General features: G+C 41.7%; 1 protein-coding gene and 1 long non-coding RNA gene across 9 annotated transcripts in view; one reads left to right on the plus strand and one right to left on the minus strand.

Annotated features, from left to right (window-relative positions):
* Positions 1 to 23,350, plus strand: part of TTC12 (tetratricopeptide repeat domain 12) — a 54,692-nt gene that overhangs the window by 15,544 nt on the left and 15,798 nt on the right. For all 8 annotated transcript variants that reach the window (XM_037505276.2, XM_037505282.2, XM_037505275.2 and 5 more), the window contains exons 7-13: positions 1,439 to 1,498; positions 12,807 to 12,878; positions 17,391 to 17,451; positions 17,882 to 18,070; positions 19,196 to 19,265; positions 20,058 to 20,146; positions 22,148 to 22,316. In XM_037505276.2, coding sequence (XP_037361173.1) covers positions 1,439 to 1,498; positions 12,807 to 12,878; positions 17,391 to 17,451; positions 17,882 to 18,070; positions 19,196 to 19,265; positions 20,058 to 20,146; positions 22,148 to 22,316 — 710 coding nt within the window. The remainder of the gene's footprint in view (positions 1 to 1,438; positions 1,499 to 12,806; positions 12,879 to 17,390; positions 17,452 to 17,881; positions 18,071 to 19,195; positions 19,266 to 20,057; positions 20,147 to 22,147; positions 22,317 to 23,350) is intronic.
* The window catches only part of LOC129145461 (uncharacterized), a 30,466-nt gene that overhangs the window by 4,929 nt on the left and 2,187 nt on the right, over positions 1 to 23,350 (minus strand). Inside the window, exon 2 of the long non-coding RNA XR_008551023.1 lies at positions 13,053 to 13,117. This is a non-coding gene — a long non-coding RNA (uncharacterized LOC129145461). The remainder of the gene's footprint in view (positions 1 to 13,052; positions 13,118 to 23,350) is intronic.

The raw sequence follows: 23,350 nt of genomic DNA on the forward strand, positions 1-23,350 counted from the left end.
AGCTTATTGAGAAAATGGAGATAATACACAACTCACCCATTTAGAGTGTACAGTTCATGGTTTTAGCACTTTCACAGAGTTGTGCAATTGTCACCATAACCAATTTTTTTTAAAGATTTATTTTTATTTATACAAGAGCTGGGGTACAGGCCAGAGTCGCAGGAGGGTGAGAGGATTCACCAGAGACAGAGTGGGGAGCAGAGCAGGCAGACGGACCAAAGGCACTGCTGAGGGGAGCAGCGGGCAACACAGGAGAGGTCTGCCTCACTATGTGGGACTCTCCCTGGCTGGCCGGGAATCAAACCAGCACTGCGGAGGCTGCGGACAGCTTCACAGCATGATGCTCAACCTGCTGTGCCACCAGGGAGGCCCATAACCAATTTTAGAACTTTCACCAGCCCATCAGAAACCCCATGCCCTTTAAGCAGTCACCCCTAACCCTTCCATCCTCTCTCACCCCCAGCCCTAGCAACCACTGATGTACCTTATGCCTTTATACATCTGCTTTTTCTGGACATTCCAAATGAATAAGACCATACAAAGTTGTCCTTTTGTGATTGACTCATTTAACACAGTGTTTTCAAAGTTCATCCATGTATTAGCACTTCATTCCTTGTTATGGTTTATTTGTCTTTTCATTGGTTGAAGACATTTAAATTGTTTCCACTTTTTTATCACAGTGACTAATGCTGCTATGAGCATTTGTGCAAGGTTTGAATTGCTGGGTCATATGGTGACTCTGTTTAACCTTTCGAGGAATCTGCCAGAATGTTTTCCAAGTTGGCATCATTCCCACGATCAATGTATGAGGGTTCTAGTTGTTGTACATGTTCACCAACACTTGTTACTGTTTGTCTCTTTGAGTCCCTTTAGCATTTGGTTTAACTCTGGAACAATAATAGCAGGGTAAACTCTAGAACCCTTGAAGAGGGGTGAGTGTTGTAGGGGTATTTTCTTTTCCCCTCCAGGTCCTTTTCTGCCCTATGTCTTCTGTGGGTTCCTCATTTCACTTCCCCACTTTCTAGCTTCCATTTGGATTTAACCAATGGAATCAGAAGGAAGAAAGTAAGATTAGTTTATTTATTTTCCCAGACTTGGTTCTACTAAAGACCATAGCTCCCATTATACAGTGATTTTTGTGAAGCTGTCCTCTCCCATTTTGTTCATCGCCTCCCATGCACCTTAGGTTCCAACAGTGATAATAGCTACCCTCTGTTGCTCGCCCTGGGGTTCTGTAATATCTCTTACTGGTTTCCCTCAGCTCTGCTCTCCTTACCTTGTAAGTAGTCCCATCATAAAATCTCCTCAGTCTGTTTTCTGCTGGCTGATCTAGGTGGGGACCAGTGGGGATCAGCCACCATTCAGCTTTTCTGCTGCTCTTTTCTGTGTAAAGACTGCTGGCTGCAGAGTTGTGACTATCAGCTCTCTGTCATTACAGGCTTACATAAAAGTTGGGGACTACCAGAAGGCACTGGTGGATTGCGACTGGGCTTTGAAGGTAAGCAGGTATTTCCCATTCCACTTGACGGAGTTATGTTTGTTTGTTGGACCAGATGTCTGAATGTGAGGTGACCAGAAGAGAACCCAGTGTATCCTGGTAGGAAAGGACCAGGCTTTGCTGAACCTCCCTCCATTTTCCTCATCTATAAAATGTAAGAGAATTGTGAGGGCTTAGAAAATGCACATAAGGTACCAAGCTTCTATTAAATACTCCAGAGAAGCTGCTGTTAATTTTGATTTTTAATGTTTGTTTTGTTTTTTATTTTTTGCAATATCTCATCCTTTGTTCTTATGTTACTCTTCTCCTTGTGTTCTATGCTTTGCTTCATGTGAGAGTCGTAATGCCTCCTCTTTCTAGAGTCAACCATGGGAGCCTATTTCTATTTTTTTTTTCCATTTTATTTTTTCTTTATTTTTTTTATTTATAATAAATTTTATTTTTATATTCCCCATACAATTGCAACCCCCCCATTCTGACCCCAATCCCTCCCCTCCCACCCCCCACCCCCAAAAAGTGTCTCTGGTTCATAGATTTTTGTTTATTTTGATTTTCACTTTCTTATAGTTATTCATTTTCCTGGTCCCTTATTTAAGTTTTCTAGATTCCTGCTATGAGTGAGACCATCCGGTATTTTTCTTTTTCTTTTTGGCTTATTTCACTGAGCATGATCCCTTCCAGTGCCATCCATGTTGCTGCAAATTGCATGTGTTTATCTTTTTTTGAATGCTGAGTAATATTCCATGGTATATATGTACCACATCTTCTTGATCCAGTCATCTATTTTTGGGCATTTGGGCTGTTTCCAAAGCTTAGCTATTGTAAACAGTGCTGCTATAAACATAGGGGTGCAGGTGCTCTTTGGAATTGATGTTTCTGTGTCCTTTGGGTAAATACCTAGGAGTGGAATTGCTGGATCATATGGAAGCTCTATGTTTAGTAGGTCCAGAAGTCTCCACACATCTCTCCATAGTGGTTGGACCAGTTTGCACTCCCACCAACAGTGCAGGAGAGTTCCTTTTTCTCTACAACCTCGCCAACATTTGTTGTTGCTAGTTTTTTTAATATGTGCCATTCTCACTGGTGTGAGATGGTATCTCATGGTAGTTTTGATTTGCATTTCCCTGATTACAAGTGATGTTGAACATTTTTTCATATGCCTGTTGGCCATTTGCATTTCCTCTTCAGAGAAGTTTCTTTTTAGCTCTTCTGCCCATTTTTTGACTGGGTTATTTTCTTTGTTGTTGTTCTCATCAGCTCTTTGCAGATTTTTGTGATCAGTCCTTTATCATTAGTGTTGGGTGCAAAAATGTTCTCCCAGTTGGTGGGGTTTCTCTTTGTTTTTGTTATTGTCTCTTTTGCTGTGCAGAAGCTCTTTAATTTGATGTAGTCCCAGCTGTTGATCTTTGCCTTCACTATCACTGCTTTGGGTGATGTGTCTGTAAAGATGTCTTTGATGTGCAAATCACGTAGTGTTTTGCCTATATTTCCTTCTATATATTTTATGGTTTCAGGTCTTATGTCTAGTTCTTTAATCCATTTTGAGTTGATTTTTGTGTATGGTGTGAGGTAGTGGTCAAGCTTCATTCTTTTGCATGTAGCAACCCAGTTTTCCCAGCACCATTTATTGAACAGACTTTCTTTGCTCCAATGCATAGTCTTTGCTTCTTTGTCAAAGATTAGTTGACCATAAATCTGTGGGTTTATTTCTGGATTTTCTATTCGATTCCATTGGTCTGTATGTCTGTTCTTGTTCCAATACCATGCTCTTTTGATGATTATGGCTTTGTAGTATAGCCTGAAATCTGGGAGTGTGATGCCTCCATTCCCTTCTTTCTTTTTCAGGAGAGTTTTGGCAGTTCGGGGTTTTTTGTGATTCCATATGAATTTCATCAATAATTGTTCTATTTCTTTGAAGAATGACATTGAAATTTTGATTGGAATAGCATTGAATCTGTATATTGGTTTTAGTAGGATGGCCATTTTAATAATGTTTATTCTTCCAATCCATGAGCAGGGGATGTCTTTCCATTTCTTTGTGTCTTCTTCTATTTCTTTTAACAGTGTTTTATAGTTTTCTTTGCATAGGTCCTTTACCTCTTTTGTTAGATTTATTCCCAAATATTTGATTTTTTTTTTGTTTCAATAATAAAAGGGATGGTTTTTTTGATTTCTTCTTCTTCAGATTTATTGTTTGTGTATAGGAAGGCTACTGACTTTTGTGTGTTGATTTTGTATCCTGCCACTTTACTGAACTGATTGAGGAGTTGAATTAGTTTTTCTGTGGAGTTTTTGGGGTTCTCTATGTATATTATCATATCATCTGCAAATAGTGATAGTTTGACTTCTTCTTTTCCTATTTGGATTCCTTGGATGTCTTTCTCTTGTCTTATTGCTCTGGCTAGGACTTCCAGTATTATATTGAAAAGCAGTGGTGAGAGTGGGCATCCTTGTCTTGTTCCAGATCTTAATGGAATTGCTTTCAGCTTTTCACCATTGAGAATGATACTGGCTGTTGGCTTCTCATAGATGGCCTTTATGATGTTGAGGTATGTTCCTTGTATCCCAAGAATTTCAAGGGCTTTTATCATGAATGGGTGTTGCACTTTGTCGAAAGCTTTCTCAGCATCTATTGATATTATCATATGGTTTTTATATTTCTTTTTGTTGATGTGTTGGATAACGTTGATTGATTTTCGGATGTTAAACCATCCTTGTGTCCCTGGAATGAATCCTACTTGGTCGTGGTGAATTATCTTATGGATACATTGTTGGAATCTGATAGCTAAAATTTTGTTGAGGATTTTTGCATCAGCGTTCATTAGGGAGATTGGCCTGTAGTTTTCCTTTTTTGTGTTGTCCTTATTCGGTTTTGGTATTAGTGTAATGTTGGCTTCATAGAACGTGTTTGGTATTGTCTCTTCCTTCTCAATTTTTTGGAAGAGTTTGTGAAGGATAGGCACCAATTCATCTCTGAATGTTTGGTAGAATTCGTTTGTAAATCCATCAGGTCCTGGGCTTTTGTTTTTGGGGAGGTTTTTGATTACCATTTCAATTTCGCTGCTTGTAATTGGTCTGTTTAGGTGTTCTATTTCTTCTTTATCTAGCTTTGGGTGATTGTAGAGTTGTAGGAATTTGTCCATCTCCTCTAGATTGTTGAACTTGTTTCCATACAACTCTTCATAGTAGTTACTGATTATTCTTTTTATTTCTGCTGTGTCCGTTGTGATTTCTCCTCTTTCATTTCTGATCCTGTTTATTTGTGCTTTCTCCCTTTTTTCCTTTGTGAGCCTGGCTAGGGGTTTGTCTATTTTATTGATTTTTTCGAAGAACCAGCTCTTGGTTTCATTAATCTTTTGGATTGTTTTTTTAGTTTCAATTTCATTTATTTCTGCTTTGGTTTTTATTATTTATTTTCTCCTACTGGTTTTGGGGTTTTTTTGTTGTTCTTTTTCTAGATCTTTGAGCTTCGAGATTAGGTTGTTTCTTTCAGTTCTTTCTTGTTTCTTGATGTGAGCTTCTATTGCTATATATTTTCCTCTTATTACTGTTTTTGCTGCGTCCCATACATTTAGGATATTGGTGTCCTCCTTGTCATTCAATTCAAAGAATTTTTTAATTTCCTCTTTGATCTCCTCATTAGTCCAGTGGTCTTCCAGTAGTGTGGTTTTTAGTCTCCATGAGGTAGGAAAGTTCCTTGCCTTCTTTTTATGGTTTATTTCTAGCTTGATGCCTTCATGGTCAGAAAAGATGGTTGGTATGATTTCAATCTTGGTGTATCTGTTGATGTTTGTCTTGTGCCCCAGTATGTGATCGATCCTGGAGAATGATCCGTGTGCGCTTGAGAAAAATGTGTACTCCATTTTTGGGGGGTTTAGTGTTCTATAGATGTCTGTTAAGCCCAAATGCTCTAGGTCCTTATTTAGAGCTTTAGTTTCTTTACTTATTTTTTGTCTTGTTGATCTATCCATTGTTGATAGTGGTGTGTTGAAGTCTCCCACTACATATGTGTTTTCTCTGATGTCTGTTTTCAGAGAGGACAACAGTTGTCTGATATATTTTGGTGCTCCTTCGTTTGGTGAGTATATGTTAATTAGTGTTATTTTCTTGAAGTATTGTCCCTTTGATCATAATGTAGTGACCATTGGGATCCCTTTTTATTTTTTTGAGTTTGAAATCTGTTTTATCTGATAAAAGTATAGCTGTTCCTGCTTTCTTTTTTGGTCCATTTGCTTGTAGGATTGTTTTCCATCCTTTAACTTTGAGCCTATTTTTATCTTTTGTAGCTAAATGTGTTTCCTGGAGACAGCAAAAGGTTGGGTTTCGTTTCTTAATCCAGGCTGCAACTCTGTATCTTTTTATTGAAGAGTTTAGTCCATTTACATTTAGGGTTAATATTGATATGTTAGCATTTATATTTGCCATTGTGTTTGTCTTTCCTTTGATTTTATTTATTCTTTTAATATCTTTTTTTTTCCTTGCCTTCTTTCGTTCTTATTCGTCCCTCTGAGGTTCTGGCTTTAGGATTCCTTGTATTTTTTGGAGTGGGGGTTTATTGGTAATGAAGTTCCATAGTTTCTGTTTGTCTGGGAAGGTCCTTATTCTTTCTTCATAGAGGAAGGAAAGCTTTGCGGGATAGAGTATTCTTGGTTGACATCTGTTTTCTTGGAGTCTGTTGACTATGTCCTTCCACTCTCTCCTTGCCCGTAGTGTTTCTTCAGAGAAGTCTGATGTCAGCCTGATTGGTTTTCCTTTGAATGTTATTTGTTTCTTCCCTCTTGTCAGCTTCATTATTTTTTCCTTGTCCTGGATTCTTGGGAGCTTCACTATTATGTGTCTTGCTGTATTTTTCCTTTCGTCATGGAAGTTTGGTGTTCTTCTTGCTTCTTGTATATCAATTTTCAGCTGCTTCTTCACATTTGGGAAGTTCTCTTCAATTATCTCCTGGAATATTTTCTCTGTTCCTACATCTCTCTCCTCTCCTTCTGGTATTCCTATAACTCTTATATTTCCTTTCCTCATGGTGTCAGATAGTTCCCGAAGTCTTTCTTCGTTCTTTTTCCTTCGTACTTCTCTTTCCTTTTCTGTTTTGGTTCTTGTTATTTCTGTGTCTTCAAGAGAACTTATTCGTTCTTCCATTTCATCTATTCTGCTTTCATTGCTTTTCCCAGAATTCTTTAGTTCTTCCATTAATTCTTTGATCTCCTGCATTTCTTTTACTTCCCTCTTTAGGGACTCAATTTCATTCTTCTGATCGTTGATTATTTTTCCCTTATCATTATTTTCCTTTATGAGTTCTGTCATTTTTTTAATCATGGCAATTGTAAATTCTCTTTCTGGAAGGCTCAGAAGTTCTTCCAAGTTACTGTCGTTGCAATCTGGGGGCTGGTTTTCTTTTTGTGGTGTGCTTCTTCCCTGAGGAGTTGCTATGTTGCGTGTGGTTCTTCTACTCCCTACTGTCTGTTTTCTAATTTGCCGTATGCGTTGGGACACTGTGTTGCTGGGACTGGCCGGCATCTTCGGTGAGCTTCTCTGCTCCCCTCTGGCTCCTCCAGGAGCCATCTGTCAGTTTCAAGCAGTCTTTACTGAAGAAAGGTCCCTGTTCTAAAATGCCGATGTGGGGACACACTCCCCTGTGCTCCTGGTCTGCCCCGGCGGTGGGTTCCCTCTCCCCCTCTGGGCTTGGACTGCAGGCCAGAGGTGTTCTGGTGTGGGCGAACTTCCCCGGCTCACATCTGGCTCCTGAGAGAGCCTTCTGCAGGCAGTCTTTACTGAAGAAATGTCCCTGTTCTAAAATGGCGATGTGGGACACACTCCCTGTGTGTCCAGTCTCAGGCACACTCTTCTGCGCGCCTGGTCTGCCCCGGCTTTGGGTACTCGCTCCCCCGTGGGCTCAGACTACTGGTCGGCAGGGGCCCGGCGTGGGCTAACTTCCCAGCTGGCCACTGGCTCCTCCAGGAGCCTCTGCTGGTTTCAAGTTGCTAGGTGGCGCCAGAGATCTCTCCTAGAGCCCTTGGGGAGCTGTGTTTTTTTTTTTTTTTCACCCCGTGGGACAGGAAACAGAGCGGGAATGGTAGGGTAAACCTCAACGGCTTTGGGGTGCTGTGTTTGCCTTGTGCCCCACAGTCGTGGAGAACCCACGCCCTGAATTTTGTGCCCCGGATCTCAGTTCCAAAGCCCTCAGGTCCAGGACGCGGGCTGTAGCCCTGTTCAGTGTCCACAGAATGGCGTCTTTTGCACCCCGTTCCCGTGCCTGGGTGCCTGGTTCCTGGATACTCAGTGAGGGACTTTCACCTCAGTGAGGGTCTTCGCACGCGTCTCCCTGCAAGCCTAGGTCGCAGGCGCGGGGACCTGGGCAGCCGTGATCCCAATCTGCGTTTGCTTTTCAACCGCGCTGCTTTTCCGCTCGATCCCGATCCGCGTTTGCTTTTCCAGCGTGCCGCTTTTCCGCGCAAGCTTACCGGGCGGCCCAGGGCTGTGTGCTGGTCCTGGCCTCCTCCTGGGGGGCGGGGTCTCTATTTAATGGCGCCTGGAGGTCACCGCCTCGGCGAATCCTGCAGGGTTCTCCGCAGCTCCCGTTCACGGGGTGTGGTGGCTGCAATAGTTCCTTTCCACTCACAGTCCCGCTTGCTGCGTAGTTTGTTCTTGTTGGTCGTTTTAGTGTGTTGTTTTCCTCCTCTCTGCTGGTCGGAGAGTGCCGCCTCTGTGGGTGGGGGAGGGGAGCAGGGTTCTGTGCTTTCCTCCCTTCTGGTCCTCTTTTATGGCAACTTATTTCTTCAACTTTCAACTTTCTAGTTTACTGGAGTCGTCCGTTTATCTTCCGTGTCCCACTTCTCACTGGGACCTGCTGCTTTTCCTGCCTATTAACTTTTTTTAATGGGAGATCTTACTCGCAGCGTCTCCTCGCCGCCATGTTGCTCCGCCCCATCCTCGGGAGCCTATTTCTAAATGTCATCACTTCTCCTCTTCAGTTTGTGCTTTTTCCCTCCAGCACCAATAATTTGGAAAGTTATTACAGCATCCTCTCTTTGTAGAGGAATAATCAGAAGAGAGGATTACTATTGTTCAGCCTGGATGCTCATCAGGCCTCAGTCAGGTAGCATTACTCTGTGTGTGGTGCTTCCTCCAAGATCTGCCACAGCAGATAATCAAAGGTGGGAAGGAGTAAGGACTGGTGATGGAAAAATTAGAGTTTTTAAAAGAGAACTATCTCAATCACTTCTTCGGGATATTATTTCAGGTGAAGAAACACTGAAGTAATGCTTAGTCCACATTGCCTGTTACTCTGTCATAGGGAGCTTTAAATCCCCAAAACCAGTGTTTCTCAGACTGCTTTACTGAAGATCTCTAACAGCAGAGGAAGATGAACATGACCCCCTGGAGGGTCTATAAGCAGAAAGCATGAAATTTCTTTTTAGATATGTTTTATCTTAAAATTCCTTGCAGAGTTTGTGTTGTATACCATAAAATGCATCTGTTGATTTTAATACAACATTAAATTAATTTGACCAAGTAAAATTGAGGCATTGGGAGAATGTGCCAGGCTTGTCTCGTGGCTTAGATTCCCTGGGTCAGTGCCTGGCCCCAGCTTAGTGACTGTGGCTCCAAAAAGGAACACATTTGACAGCACCATCTTGACCCAACCTACTTCCTCATTTTTTGACAATGGGGATGCAAGGGATACAGGGATGAACTAGGAGCTGGCCTTTACTAATTATCATTTGTAAAATACTGGGGATCCTCTGAAACCAGTGCCTGGAGTAGTGATTTCTTCATTCCTTAAATAAGAGGGTGAGTGCCAAATCTTGTCCCATTGCATTATTATAACTTTTAAGATTTAACAACTGCCTAAAGCTATTCCTCTTAGATTCCTCACAGCTCCAGCATAGATCCACTAACTTGCTTTCTTTTCTTGTCCTACCATCATTCTTTAAGAAAAGAGAGGCAAGAACCTTTTCCTCGATTGTTCCAACAAAACAGCAAAGGCCACCACTTGCTGCTCATGGTCCAGGAGCTCTCTCTCATGAACCTCACAATTTTCTGTTCTGTTCCATTCATTACCACTTTTATCCCTATTTTTCTGACAGAGAAAAGAAGCCATAGAGATGAAGTAACCTGTGCAAGATCCCACAGCTAATGTTGGTTGAACTGTAAACCAGTGCTCTTAACCATCTACTATGAATAGCCTCTCCCCTATAACCCCCGGGTGTGGATAGCATTACTTCGTGGGGCTTCCAGAAATACCTGAAAAGGACCAAAGAGTAGTTATCACATCATGCTAACAGGGTAACACCCTGGCCTGGTCCCAAATATTAATGTAATTAACAGTGAAACTGAAGCAAACTGGGTACAAAAGAGCCAACATTGAAAAAAAATCTCTGACACTCAGCAGCCAGTCTTGTTAAGTGCCCATGAGGCTCCTAGTTGAGATTTGGGTAATTGGAGGGATAGGGGAAAAAAGGTGTACAGAGAGTTCTAAAAACTCACAATACTTGACTTTACATTGAAGCTGTGAATTAAAAGTTGCACTCTTTAAAAGTAATATATCAATTGTGAATGTCGGTGGCTCTCCATTATTAATAGTATTAGTGCTTTCATGCCAATTTAATATTTCTTGACTCTTTAGAATTGGCAGACAAGCCCATGCAATATTTCAAGGCTGATGTTCCTTGTCAGGAAAGATAAGACAGTGAGCTGGTTTCAATAAAGATCAGAATTGTTTCTATCTTGGTGGAATTTTTCCTGCACAATAAAATAGAGCTTCCTCTGAAGGCAGGATTCCTTTTAAGGAGAACTGGGGCTCATCTGAGAAAATCCTGGTGAGGGCTGACATAGGATCAAAGGAGAATGAGCCTATTAGTGAGGAAATCTACTAGCAGCCCTTTGCATCAGTGTCTGAGGAAGGCTGGTCACAGCAGCACCCCCTTCCCAGTGACATGCTGTAGGCCATGGACAAGGCTCTGATGTTGGGGCCTTGCTGCCCCCAATTATAACCCCACTGCCCTTAAGATTCTGTGAACATTTGGTTCTCAGGAGCTTCAGAACAGAAGTTAACTCTTTTGCCTTTGACCAATCCTTTCCTGTGACGCAGTCTTATCCTTTGTGAATTCTCCAGCCCCCTGCTCTGCTTTTGCTGCAGTTTCACCATCAGAGCCCCTCACCAGTTCAGCTCTCATCTCTGCAAATGGCTCTCGGACCTACTTCCCCAGTCACCAACCCTTGGGCTCCAGGGCTGCTGCTCAGCTGCCTCCTACAGGTTTCAATTTGATTGTCTTGGCAGCATTTGAAATTCTGTAAGTCTAGAAACAAAGTCTTCATCTTCCACCTCAGTGTTCCCCACTGCCCACCCTGCCTTACCAACCCTTTTGTTAGCAGATGTCTCTCAGACATCTAAACTTTTGACTTATCCTCCTTCACCCTTATCATTACTTGTTTGTTGACACTGGCTGATCAGCCATTTCTTTGACAAAGTTCTGGTACCAGCACTCCCCTGCATGTCCACAACCCTGGGGGTGTCAGCTATTAGCCCTTTGTCTAAGCAGTCATTTTGGTCTCTTCACTTACTCGCTGCCTTTCCCTCCTCTAGTCAGATTTGCACACTGCCTCCAGGCCAGCTTTCCTACACCATCATAGGTGGTGCTCTCTCCTCCAGCCTGACACCCTTGTCTCCCTGTGGAGTCACTGTTAGGGGCCAGCCCACCTTCTCTCTGCACAGCCCCTGTCCCTGGTACTGACTGTCCACTGAACGCACCTCTTGCTCCCCACCTCTGGACCTTGCTCACCTCATCCTCTCCCATCACCCTCTCTTCACCTCTTGGTATCACTCAAGATTCAGCTCAGTCCTGCCTTTGCATGTCCTTTTTTAATTAGTAAATTTTTTCCTACAGCTATAGCACTTTTCTGAAAGAGATACATAATTTTTAAGCTTTTGGGGTCTGGAGTCAACTGGCCAGATTTTAATTCCCTGTTGTTTTTTTACTGTCTGTGTGATTGTAAACCTCTCTGACCCTAGTTTCCTCATCTGTAAATTGAAGATTATAATTATATGTACTTCCTAGAGTTGTTATAAGACTCCTATAATTCAGTGAACCATAAAGCTCAGTGCCTGTGGTAAGAACTGGATGATAATGCTCCAGTGGCATTACAGCTTATTGTCATTAATACTGCCATTTAGCAACAAATAGGAAATGATATTCATGAAAATCCATCTATAAATGCCTCTTCAAATGTAACAGTTATTGTCACCTCTTCTATTTAGCTTTTCTTTAAATTTTCTCTGTGCTCTGAGTGGATTGCTGTTGTAACTGCAGCAGCCAATACAACATCACCTGGTGCTGCACTGCTCTACATGCATTTCCTCCTCACATCAGCCTGAGAGAGATACTGTTACTCTCTTCACTTTCAAGATAAGGAAATTAGCAACAGAAAACTGAGGTGGCCTGGTCACAACATCCCCCTCCTGGGAGTGGTAGACTAGGGATTCATCCAGGACCATTTAGATACCTGCATGTGTATTCCTAACTTGTATAAATTTTAAATCTCCAAAGGGCATCTGACCTGCACAGTACCTTACCAATTAAAGGGGTTCAGTTATTAACTGAGTGGTTTAAATTATAGTCTGTGACACATCATTCCCTCTAGGGTTACAGTAATTGGGGGCAGCAGGTATAAACACCCTGTGCTAATGATAAAGTCTCAGCCTAAAGTTTCAGTCCTTGAGGGAAGCATCCCCCTGATCTGAAGTGATAAGTATTTAAGTTTTGTGCTTTATTTCCAGGCAGGAACTTTCAGGACTCAATAATAATAGTAAGCTCAACTGTTCATCTGGAGCTTGTTTTCTTCTCTTCAGATAAACCAGTGGTTCTCAAGTTTTGGCTGTACATATATATCATCTGAGGAGTTTAAAAAATTATGATGCCTGGACCCTACCCCAGAGTATAATCTACTGGCGTGGGTTTCATCCTGACTTTCGGGAGTTTTGTGAACATCCCAGATATTCTAAAATTCAGTCAAGGTTAAGAGCTCTTCTAAAGTAATGGTTTCTGGTTTGTTTCTTGTTTGAGTCTCATTAAAATGGAATAAAAACTGGTAAGCCTCATTCATTAATTTGATGGAGAGCTTACTTGTACATCCAGGCTCCTTGCTGGAATAGATTAGTTTGGTCACAGATGCACAGAGAAGTTTTAACTGTCCAATCTGGTCGCTGCCCTGAGAACCAAAGCTCTGCCCTAACCTTAGCTTGGCAGTTAGGGAAGTTGCTAATGACTTCAAATGTGAACCATCTAATCAGTCATTCTCTTTTATGCAGTGTGATGAGAAATGCACAAAAGCATATTTCCACATGGGAAAAGCCCACCTCGCCCTGAAGAACTACAGTACGGTGAGTTCTTGGAGAACGTAAGTGGCACATTTGATCATTGAACCATGCTTCTTACTGTCTCGGGTGAACCCTGGTCCTCCACGTTCATGGCTATTTGCCCAGCTTTTAGTTGTCGCGAGGGCAAAGCTGAAGATCTTTGCGTGAAAAAGGATATTGAACATCATCAAGCCTCACCTGCTATAGGAATCCCTTGTGCAGCGTCCTTTACCAGTGTTCACCCAGCCTTGAGAGCAGCGTATCTCAAGAGAGAAAAGCAAAATGAAAACGAAATTCACTTCTTATCTCATCACTTAGAATAAACCATGCAGATATACATATTCACTAAGATATATCACGTTAATAGCAGCTTTATTGAGACACAGTTCACATACCAAACAGTTCACCTGCGAAAGTACACACTTCAGTGATTTTTAATCTATGCAGAGTTGTGCAGTCATCACCACTACCAATTTTAGGACATTTTGTCACATTTCAAAAAACCTTGCGCACATTCCCAGTCACTCCCATCTCAACCCTCAGCAACCTCTGATCTACTTCTGTCTACCTGTTCTGGGCTGTCCGTATACAGGGAGTCATGCATTACGTGGTCTTCTGTGTCTGGCTTCTTTCACATAGCATGATGTTTGTGAGGCTAACCCGTGTTCTGTATGTCAATACTTCATTCTTTGTATTACTGAATAACATTACTTTGTATGGATTTACCAAATTTTACTCATCTGTTTATCATTTGAATACTTGGGTTGTTTGTACTTTTTGACTACTGTGAATGTTCATGTACAAGTTTTTATATGGACATGTTTCTAATCCTCTTGAGTATATAGAAGCACAACTGCTGAGTCAGGATAGCTATTTAATCTTTGGAGGACCTGCCAGAGTGTCTTACAAAGTGGCTGCACGATTTTACATTCCCACCAGCAGTGTTTGAGAGTTTCACTTTTTCCACATTCTAGACAGTATTTGTTGTTATCTTTTTGATTATAGTGTTTCCAGTGGAATGAGTGGTATATCCTAGTTTTGGATTGTGCTGCCCTGATGGCAGCACAAGATGTTGGACATCTTTTTCTGTGTTACTGGCCATTTATGCGTCTTTTGAAAAATACCTTTTCATATCATTTGGTTATTTGTTACTTTATTTGAGTAAAAGTACTTTTGTATATTCTGGATACAAGTTCCTTATCAAACAAGTGATCTGTAGATACTTTTCTCCCATTCTCTGTGGTACCTTTATATCTTCTTGATGAAGTCCTTTGTAGCACAAAAATTTTCAAATTTGAAGAAGTCTGAATTACCCACTTTTCTCTTTGGTTGTTTCTGTTTTTGATATCATATTTAAGAAACCATTGCCTAATTCAAGATTTTTTTTCCTAAGAGTTTATGGCTTTAACGCTATTTAGGTCTCTAATCCACTTTGGGTTAATTTCAGTGTATGGTATGAGGAAAGAATTCAGCTTCATTCTTTCGTATGTGGGTATCTAGTTGTCCCAGCACCATTTGTTGAAAAAACTGTTCTTCCTCCTGTTGAATTATTTTTTTGATGCCCTTGTCAAAAATCAGTTCTTCATAGGGCCTCCCTGGTGGCCTAGGGGTTAAGTCTCAGCACTATCACTGCTATGGCCTGAGTTCAATCCCCAGCCAGGGAACTAACTCAACATTTGGCACAGCAGACCTCTCCTGTCTTGCCCGCTGCTCCCCTTAGCAGTATATTTCAGTAAAGTCTGCCTGCCCTGCTCCCCACTCTGTCTCTGGTGAATCATCTCACCGTCATCCCCCCCACCGCCCACCCCTCTGGCCTACACCTCAGCTCTTCTACACAAAAATAAAGTATTTTAGGAAAAAATATCAACTAATCATAAGTGCATGGATTATTTTTGAATATCAATAATTTTATTCCATTGATCTGTATATCTTTTTTTATGTCTGGATTCCATAGCTTTGTAGTAAATTTTGAAATTGGGGATTATGCGACTTCCAGCTTTTCTCTACCTTTTCATTATTGTTTTAGCTATTCTGGGTCCTTTGGATTACAACACAAAAGTAAGAATCAGCTTGTCAACTTCTGCAAAGAAGCCAGATAGAATCTTGATGGGGATTACCTTGAATTTGTAGATCAATTTGGAGAACATTACCATGTTAATAATATAAAGCCTCCCAGTTTATGAACATGGGATGTCTTTCCATTTAAAAAGCTTGTTTTTTAAAACAAAATGTCTCTACATTTAAATTCACTTCTTTATTGACTCGTAATCAGGTTAAATATTAGAGAAGTGAATTAAGAAAATATCTCCTTTTTTCCACCAAATTCTATTCATTTAATTCATTTAGCAAATATTCTTTGTATGCTTTCCCAGATACTGTCTTAGACAGTAGGAATTGACCAGTGAACAAGACAAAATCTTTGACTTAATGGAACTCACATTCCTGAGAGATTGGTGGCTAAGAGACAGAAGCTAAATAAAATAAGTAGATGTGTAGTACGTTGAGTAGTGATAAGCATCATTTAGAAAACAATCAGGAAGTGAAGGTGACATTAGTTTTATATAGAGTGATGAGGAAAGGGCACTCTGAAGGAAGGGTGGTAGTCAAGTAAGCAGGCCTTGTAGATAGATAATGGAGGAGTGGTCCATGTAGGATAGCTGGAATGGAGCAAATGAGGAGAGTAATAGGAGATGAGGTCAGGTAATTGATGGGGAAGTGACCCCCTAGGGCCTTACAGGCTTTTGGAAGGACCTTGGCTTTTACTTTGAGTAAGCTGGAAGCATTGGAAGGTTTTGAGCAAAGGGGTGAAATGATCTCACTGGTGTTTTAGAGGATCACTCTGATTGCTCTATTAAAAATATCCTGGCATAGGAAAAATTGAACAGAGAACCAGTGAGAAGGCTACTGCAGTGAATCGTCCAAGTCAGAGGTGATGATAACTTGTACCAGGTTGGTGGTGATGGAGCTATGAGAATAATGGGATTCTGGATATACAGTGATGGTGAAGATAACAGGAATTGCTGATAGATAAGATGCAGGGTTGAAAATAAGCTGGATACAGGGTCATTGTCTTAGTCTTTTGGGGCTGCTGTAACAAAATACCATAGGCTGGTGGCAAAAAAACAAACATTTATTTCTCACAGTTTAAGAGGCTAGGAAGTCCAACATCAAGATAGCCACAAGGAGTGAGGAAGCTCTGAGATCTCTTTTATAAGGTCACTGACCCCATTTATGAGGGTCTCTGCTTGTGACCTAATCATCTCCAGATACCCTCGCATTGGGGATTAGGTTTTAACCTATGAGTGTTGGGGGACACATTCAGTCTGTAGAAATCATGATTGATGTGTATACTTCTACTGTGTGTCACTATTCTGATGTTTTTTCCTCATTTCTTTTTTATTTAAATTTTTATTTTTATATTCCCCATACAATTACAACCCCCTTATTTTGACCCCAATCCCTCCTTTCCCCGCCCCCCCCAACCCTCCATAGAGTGTCTCTGGTTCATAGTTGTTTGTTGATTTTGATATTTTCTTTCTTATAGTTATTCTTTTTCCTGGTCCCTTATTTAAGTTTTCTAGATTCCTGCTATGAGTGAGACCATCCGGTATTTTTCTTTTTCTTTCTGGCTTATTTCGCTGAGCATGATCCCTTCCAGCTCCATCCATGTTGCTGCAAATGGCATGAGTTTATCTTTTTTGAATGCTGAGTAATATTCCATGGTATATATGTACCACATCTTTTTTAAGCCTAGTCTTGTAGGTGAGTCTTGAGCCTTCAAGATATCTCAGAACCATTTTTTTCCTACACTTTGTATCTCAATAACTGGTAGTTTTATAGTCTGGGCTGTCCCTGGTATATCTAAGGATAGTACTTCCTAAAACCCAGCACCTGTACCATGTGCTAGTGTTTTCCTTTCCCCAGAAACTTTTACCTAACATTTCCTCAGTAAGCGCCCCTCACTCTCAAGTTTCCCAACTGACTTTTATACAACCGCTGAATGGACTCCATACTGACTCTCTGTAACTTTGTACATTTAAATAGGCAGTTCTCTTCCTGTTCCCAAGCCTCTGTCAACAACATCTCTAGCCTCATTTATTCCTTACTCCCCATGGGCATATTTGACAAGTAGCCTCCTGCTCTCTCGCAGTGCAAATATCATATCTAAATTTTGCATTTACTTTAGATTAGTCCTCTCCCAGCTAGACATGATCCACAAGAATTTAGAACTGGATATTTTCCATCACAGGCTGTATCTGACCACACCATTTTTTTCCTCTCCGATTTTTTTTTTTTTTTTTTTTTTTTTTGGTGAGGTGCACACTTTTTTAAAATAAAGCGTGATACAAACTTCTTGTCGCACAGAACCAGAGAAACCTAAGCAAAAATACAGATGCATACTGTGTTTACCTCCTATGCTGAGAGCAGAAGGCTTGGAGGAAATAATGAAGAAGCCAAGCCCTGTGATGCACAGTGGCTTTCTTGTAATCACCTTTGCCTCCAACTATTCATCAAGGTCTTGTTTCTTTTTTCCAGTCTAGAGAGTGTTTTCAGAAGATCTTAGAAATAAACCCCAAGCTGCAGACACAGGTGAAAGGTGAGAATGTTCCTGCTGGTGTTCTTCATTTGCATTTTTCTCACCCTTTGCTCTCCACCTAGGGTGCTTTCCATACTTTCTCTGCACTCGCCCCAAAGCAGCACCCTTGCCTGTACAGTCAAATCCTTCCTGTTAACAGCTGCCCTGCTTCTCTCCCTCTGTCCTCCCACTCAAACCTTCGTCTTCCTCCTTTCTCCATCACTCTCCCTTAAAGCCTTCTAGACCAGGAAGAATATCCCTGAATCCCCATGATGGTGAAAGACTCTGGGTATAGACTGTACACTGTAAAATTTTCCTTGCTGATGAAGAGTTTTGAATTTTTTTAATGCTTTTTACTTCTCAGCCTCCCATCCTCAAGAAAGGTTGCTCCTTGTGTGATAATGTTGATTGTTAGGGTTTTGTTTTGCTTTGCTTTTCCTTGTTGTGCTAGATTACCTGAATCAAGTGGATCTTCGGGAGAAAGCAGACCTTCAAGAGAAGAAAGCACATGAGTTGCTGGAATCAGGAAAGAACACAGCTGTGACGACCAAGAATCTCCTGGAGAGTCTTTCCAAACCTGATCAGAACCCCTTATTCTATGCAGGGGGCATTGAAATCCTGACTGAAATGTTGGAGGATTGTAAGCCAGAGATGTGTGTGCGCTCATAAATATTGTTGGTGTGAAGGGACGGAGTTTAGAGGTCTGTCCTTAGGAGGCAAGGAATCCCTTTCTCCCTTCCACAAATATTGATTGAAGATCTACTATAGTGGAGGTGCTAAAGTGAATAGGTAGAAATACGCACTATCTCCAACTGTGTCTTCTCCTCAAAGCATTCATACACTCGACACTCATGCCTTAACGCATCCACATGGCATGAACTAGTCTATATATCCTTATATCACACGTGCACACATGCACAAAGCATGCATTCACGTACTTATATCACATGTACTGCCCCACACTTACACAGCACACACTTGCATCACTTATGTACACATCACACTCCCACCGCTCATATATGCTCCCCACATCCTGCACATACCCACACACCTTCTGTACCCCACACATACTCCATATCCTTTCAAAATATCCTGTCCCACCTCTCCAAGCCTCCCCTCCACCGTAGGAACAGAAGATAGAATTTTATAGGATAAACTGTAAGCTTCACCTCAGCCACACTGAATGGCTGCTCAGGATATTAAATAGTTTCAGAGCAGACATCACCTCTCCTGCTAACCAGACCCATTTCACCACTTCTTGTAAACATTGATGCCAGAGCTTAAACCATGTTTGTTACTCAGTGGCAGGATGTGTGTACAATTGGACAGTCTCTGCCTTCCCTTTAGTATACAATGAAGGATGCTCAATACCACTTCAGTAGTTTGTTGGAGAGTATAAAGTCCTCTTTGGGGCCTGGAAACATCCTCTCAATCAATACTTAAGAACAGATGAATATGCCAGTTCAGTTAAGCGTCTCTTGGCCACTAAGATTCCACAGTGATGGGTGTCAGATAACGGGGGGCGGGGGGTGCCAGACTCGGCTCTCCTCCTCTGAACAGGATGTCCCACACATGCCACTGAGTGACTGGTAGCAACCGTGTATTTCACTATGTAAAGGTATCTGTTTCTCTCCAAAATGCTCATTTGGTGACCTTAAAGTTCCACATTGGATTTCTCATTATCAGCTCTCTGTGTTACAGTTGGAGGTCAGCCAAAGAAAACAGTTCAGGAGTCTGATATGATTTTCTATGAATTTTTTTCCAGGCACAGAACGGACTTTATTCAGAACACACAGCGGGTTTAGTATCATCACTGAGAATGAGGTCATAAGAAGGTAGGGATGTTTGTGAGACAGCCCTACAGCAACACGAAGAAGAACAGCCCTTTCTTGTGAAATCAAATGCGTGTCATGAAGGCAGACTGGTGGAGCCATCCTTCAGGCAATGATGGTGGCCCTTGAGGTGGCCCTTGAGAGCTGTCACATGCACAACCCTTGAACGTTGATCTTCAGGGAGTTTCAGTTGTTAACACAGTTAACTGGAGAGAGCATAGGTCAGCCAAACTTTCTAGGGTCCTCCAAGCATGTCAGATTCAGAGGAAATGACCATTCTTCTGGTTTCATACCATTTTTTGCAAGATAGCTATTTTTTTCCTTCTTTTGAAATTTATTGATCACATTGGAAAAGGAGATCAACCAGGTCTGGCTGGTCCCATTTATAATTCCAGCTAAGGAAAGACCCAGATAGTAGAAGGAAGTTTGCTGAATTTGGTTTTATTTTCTATTCAGTTGTTCCAGTGAAGTTTCTGAGTCTTAGGAATCACCAGCACATGATTGCCAGCATGAGGAGGTCCCTGACACTCATGGGCTCTGGCCCACCAAGGGTCATTTTCCATGGCCCTAGCTCACTGCCTTCCTCCATGCGGTCCCAGCTTTTTCCAGTTGCATCCCTGTTCTGGAATGCTTACTTACTCAATGCTTAGCTCTTGGTCTATTTGCCCTGCTCACTGTGGCTCCATAGAATTACTTCCTTAAACCTTCATTTGAGGAATCTAGGGGTAAAATAAAACCAACTGAGAAGATCCAGACTGATTTCTAGATCACATTGCTTTCTGTGGTCCATTCTAGGTGCTTTTCCACAGGAGGAAAAGATGCAGTGGAGGAGACTGTGTGTGTGTCAGTCCTCCGGCTCTGGCAGGCGGTGTGCAAAGAGAACGGTAAGCTGGGCTCCTTGCCATAACATCCTTAATGCACTGTTAGTGCATTACCTCCCAGGTAGCATGACTGTTCCCTCCCCTGGGGCATTAATGTTTAGACATGCCACTGTCCCCTCCAGAGAAGGTGTATGGGTCAGAAGCATGACCTGCAGCCTTGCCCGGTGGCAAGATCAGTGTCAGCACAAAGAGTTGTCTCATTGCCCAGGCACTTAGCAGACTCACAGCTTCTGCTCATGTGTTAAAGTAGAGTTTCTCCTTTCTGGTCTGGATAAAAATATTTTTCTTTTTTGATGAGCGCTGTACCCATTTCAGCATCAAGATTAACAGTCATCCTTGCTGACTTCTTGTGACACTTATTAGTGTATAGTATTGGTACAGTAAATTATAGGGATTTGATGTACCTTGTTAATGCTTACCTTCTTGAATATTAACATCTGGGGTTTAAATTTTTGTGCAATCTTTCTTACTACTTTTGTGGTCTCACAGTAAGTAAAAATTTTAAGCATTTCCCTCATTTTAAAAAAATTTTTTTCAGAGGAAAAGTTCTGTCCTTGGACACAAAACACAGAAAATGTGAATAATGATAGCTCTGTCTTCTTTTTACAAGGCTCCTCAGGAGTCAGTGACAGATGCAGTTTGAGAACTATAAAATGCTGAGTATGAGATAATGCAATTTTTTCCCTTAGTAATAGTAGAATCATCTGAAGTATTAGAAGGCTAGGGAAACAGAAGGCCTCGTTTGTGAAAGAAATTAGGCTCAGACTAATGTCAAGGTACCCTGCTGCTCTGTGGGGTGCTGTACTGGCTCCTGCGATGATCTTGTAAGTCCCCTTGCTGGAGAGCGAAGAGGCAGGGCTTGGTGACCTTGTATTACTGACTGTGACTCTGGACAGAGTCCTCTCTGCAGCCCTCACTTCTTTAGTCTACATTCTGCTCCGGTTTCTGTGAACCTGCATTGGTGGGGCTAGGGGGATCACATGTTTCTGGATGTTAAACAGTCTGTGATGTAAATGTTCTTCCTCAAATCAACAAAATTTTCCTGTTTCCAACTCAGCAGATACAAAGAAGCTTTTAAAAAGGATAGGGAATGTTTAAAATTAAGGACATTGAAATATGTCTGTGATATATTGTTGAGTGGGGGAGAGAAGCCAATCACAGGGAAGAATGTATGCTATATTTAACATTAATCATGTGAACTCCTTTAGAGAATGGCTTACCTGGAGGAGGGGGTATGAAAGAATGGGACTCTTTTTGTCAGTATTATTCTACTTCAGTGTTAGTTGAATTGATTACGGTGACTGTTTCCAGAAAACAAAAAAAAAAAAACCTAGACAAACTCTAAACAAATTCTGCTGTTTCATGGCTTTGTCTCATCCTCCAGCCTGTATCTTTGCCTAACCTCAAAATCACATACCTGGTTAGGAAGAGTGAACCAGGTGAAGGGGCAGTCCAATCCCACTACCCTGAAAATAAGTGCATATTCTATAAAGGGGGCAAGGGGCGTATTTTATTAACTAATGTTTTCATGAAATACTCCATTTTTCTAGAAAGAACGCAAGTGCTTGCTCTGGCCATTATATGAAAAGTGATAGTCTAGATAGTCAATAGTTGGGCTGATTTCGTTCCCTTTCCTCACATTTCCCATTTTCACACACAGATATCAAAAGGCCCTTTGACCATAATAATGGTAGTGGCTAATGTATAGGTGTCAGTCTCTGTTCCAAGCATGATCACGTGTTAACTCATTTCACCCTCATAATTGCTCTGATAGTTTGATCATTTTTCTCTCTTCACTGAGGAGGAGACTGAGGCTCACAGAATCTTGTAACTAGTTAAGGTGGTTCACCAGGTCAGTCAGATCTAGCAGTCTGCTTCTAGAGTCTGTGTGCTCACACTTCATTATCCTGGCCCTCACGTGTGTGGTGAAGGGTCATGTTGCCACTCAGGCTTGCTGGAAACTGCCTGCTTTAACTGCTGTCCTGGGGCACCTGTCTTTTACAGAAGAAAACCAGCGCCTGCTTGTGATGCACCCTGACATGGGCAGGTTGCTGCCCTCCCTCTTGGCCTGCGGGGTCCTGACCATCCAGCAGCAGAGCCTGGCCCTGCTGCTGCAGTTCGCGCAGACAGAGAACGGACGGGGCCTGATCATCAGCCACCTGGACCTCACCCAGTAAGCCTGTGCCTTGTGACCTTCCCTGGCCATCTTCGTTATCAACTACCAAGTTAAACTCCCATCACATCCCAGATGTAAGATTGGCACCAGCAGACTTTACAGAGAATTATTAATCGGAAGAACCTTTGAAAGTTACTTTCCCTCCTGAGGAGCTCCAAGACCAACTCCTTAGTTCACATTCTGAACTTAAATTTCATCTCCATGTATAGTAGACAGTTTAAATGGCAGTTCTTCCTAAGCCAGTTTGGGAACCCACCCTTAAAACAGGTCATGTGCTTCTGCCCTTTAGCCTCAGTCCTGGCTCTACCCTGTTTCTGTGCTTACTTTTCTTCTTTCATTCCTGTTTCAGATATTACTCTCTTACTTGCATATCCTTATATTGCTTCTGGAACATGGCAGAGCATGACTAAGTAAAGCACATATCAAATATTGCATGTCGATCTGCACAAGGCTTAAGGCAGTAGGTAAAGAATGTGCGTCTCTTCCAGTAGAGTTTATTAAAAATTTCCAGACCATGGTGATTGTGCCCATGCTTGCAGTTTAAAGATTATTCATTTTGAACATGTGAAATTGCCATTTTTTACATCAAATATTGGCAGTTCATGTGATTCAGCCTAATGGAGATAGTGGCAGTGATTATAGCTTGCTTTGTAAATGCTTCACACATAATATAAAAACAGAAGTTCACTTCTGATTCTTTTGATTATGATCACATTTTACCTCTCCTTTGCCACAAGGTAGGCAAGATAAATGTTAATTATCCCATTCCACAGTTGGAGCAAGATAAACTATAGCAAATAGCCAAGGGAATCCCACCCAGCTGTCTCCCAGGTCTTGGAGCCGGCTCCTTCTTATTCACTCTTCCCAATAAGAAAAGGAACAAATGTGAAATTTTTCAGGTATTTGTTGGACCAAGCTGAGACTTCTAGCACCTGTCCTGTGTAGACAAGAAGGCCCATTGTGTGCTAAGGACAGGGTGATTATTAAACCTTGGCTGTGGTTACACCCTGCTCTGTGCCCACTCACAACCC

This window comes from Talpa occidentalis, unplaced genomic scaffold (genome assembly GCF_014898055.3).
Source record: "Talpa occidentalis isolate TD23 unplaced genomic scaffold, MPIMG_talOcc4v2.1 talOcc4.12, whole genome shotgun sequence".
NCBI lineage: Eukaryota > Metazoa > Chordata > Mammalia > Eulipotyphla > Talpidae > Talpa > Talpa occidentalis.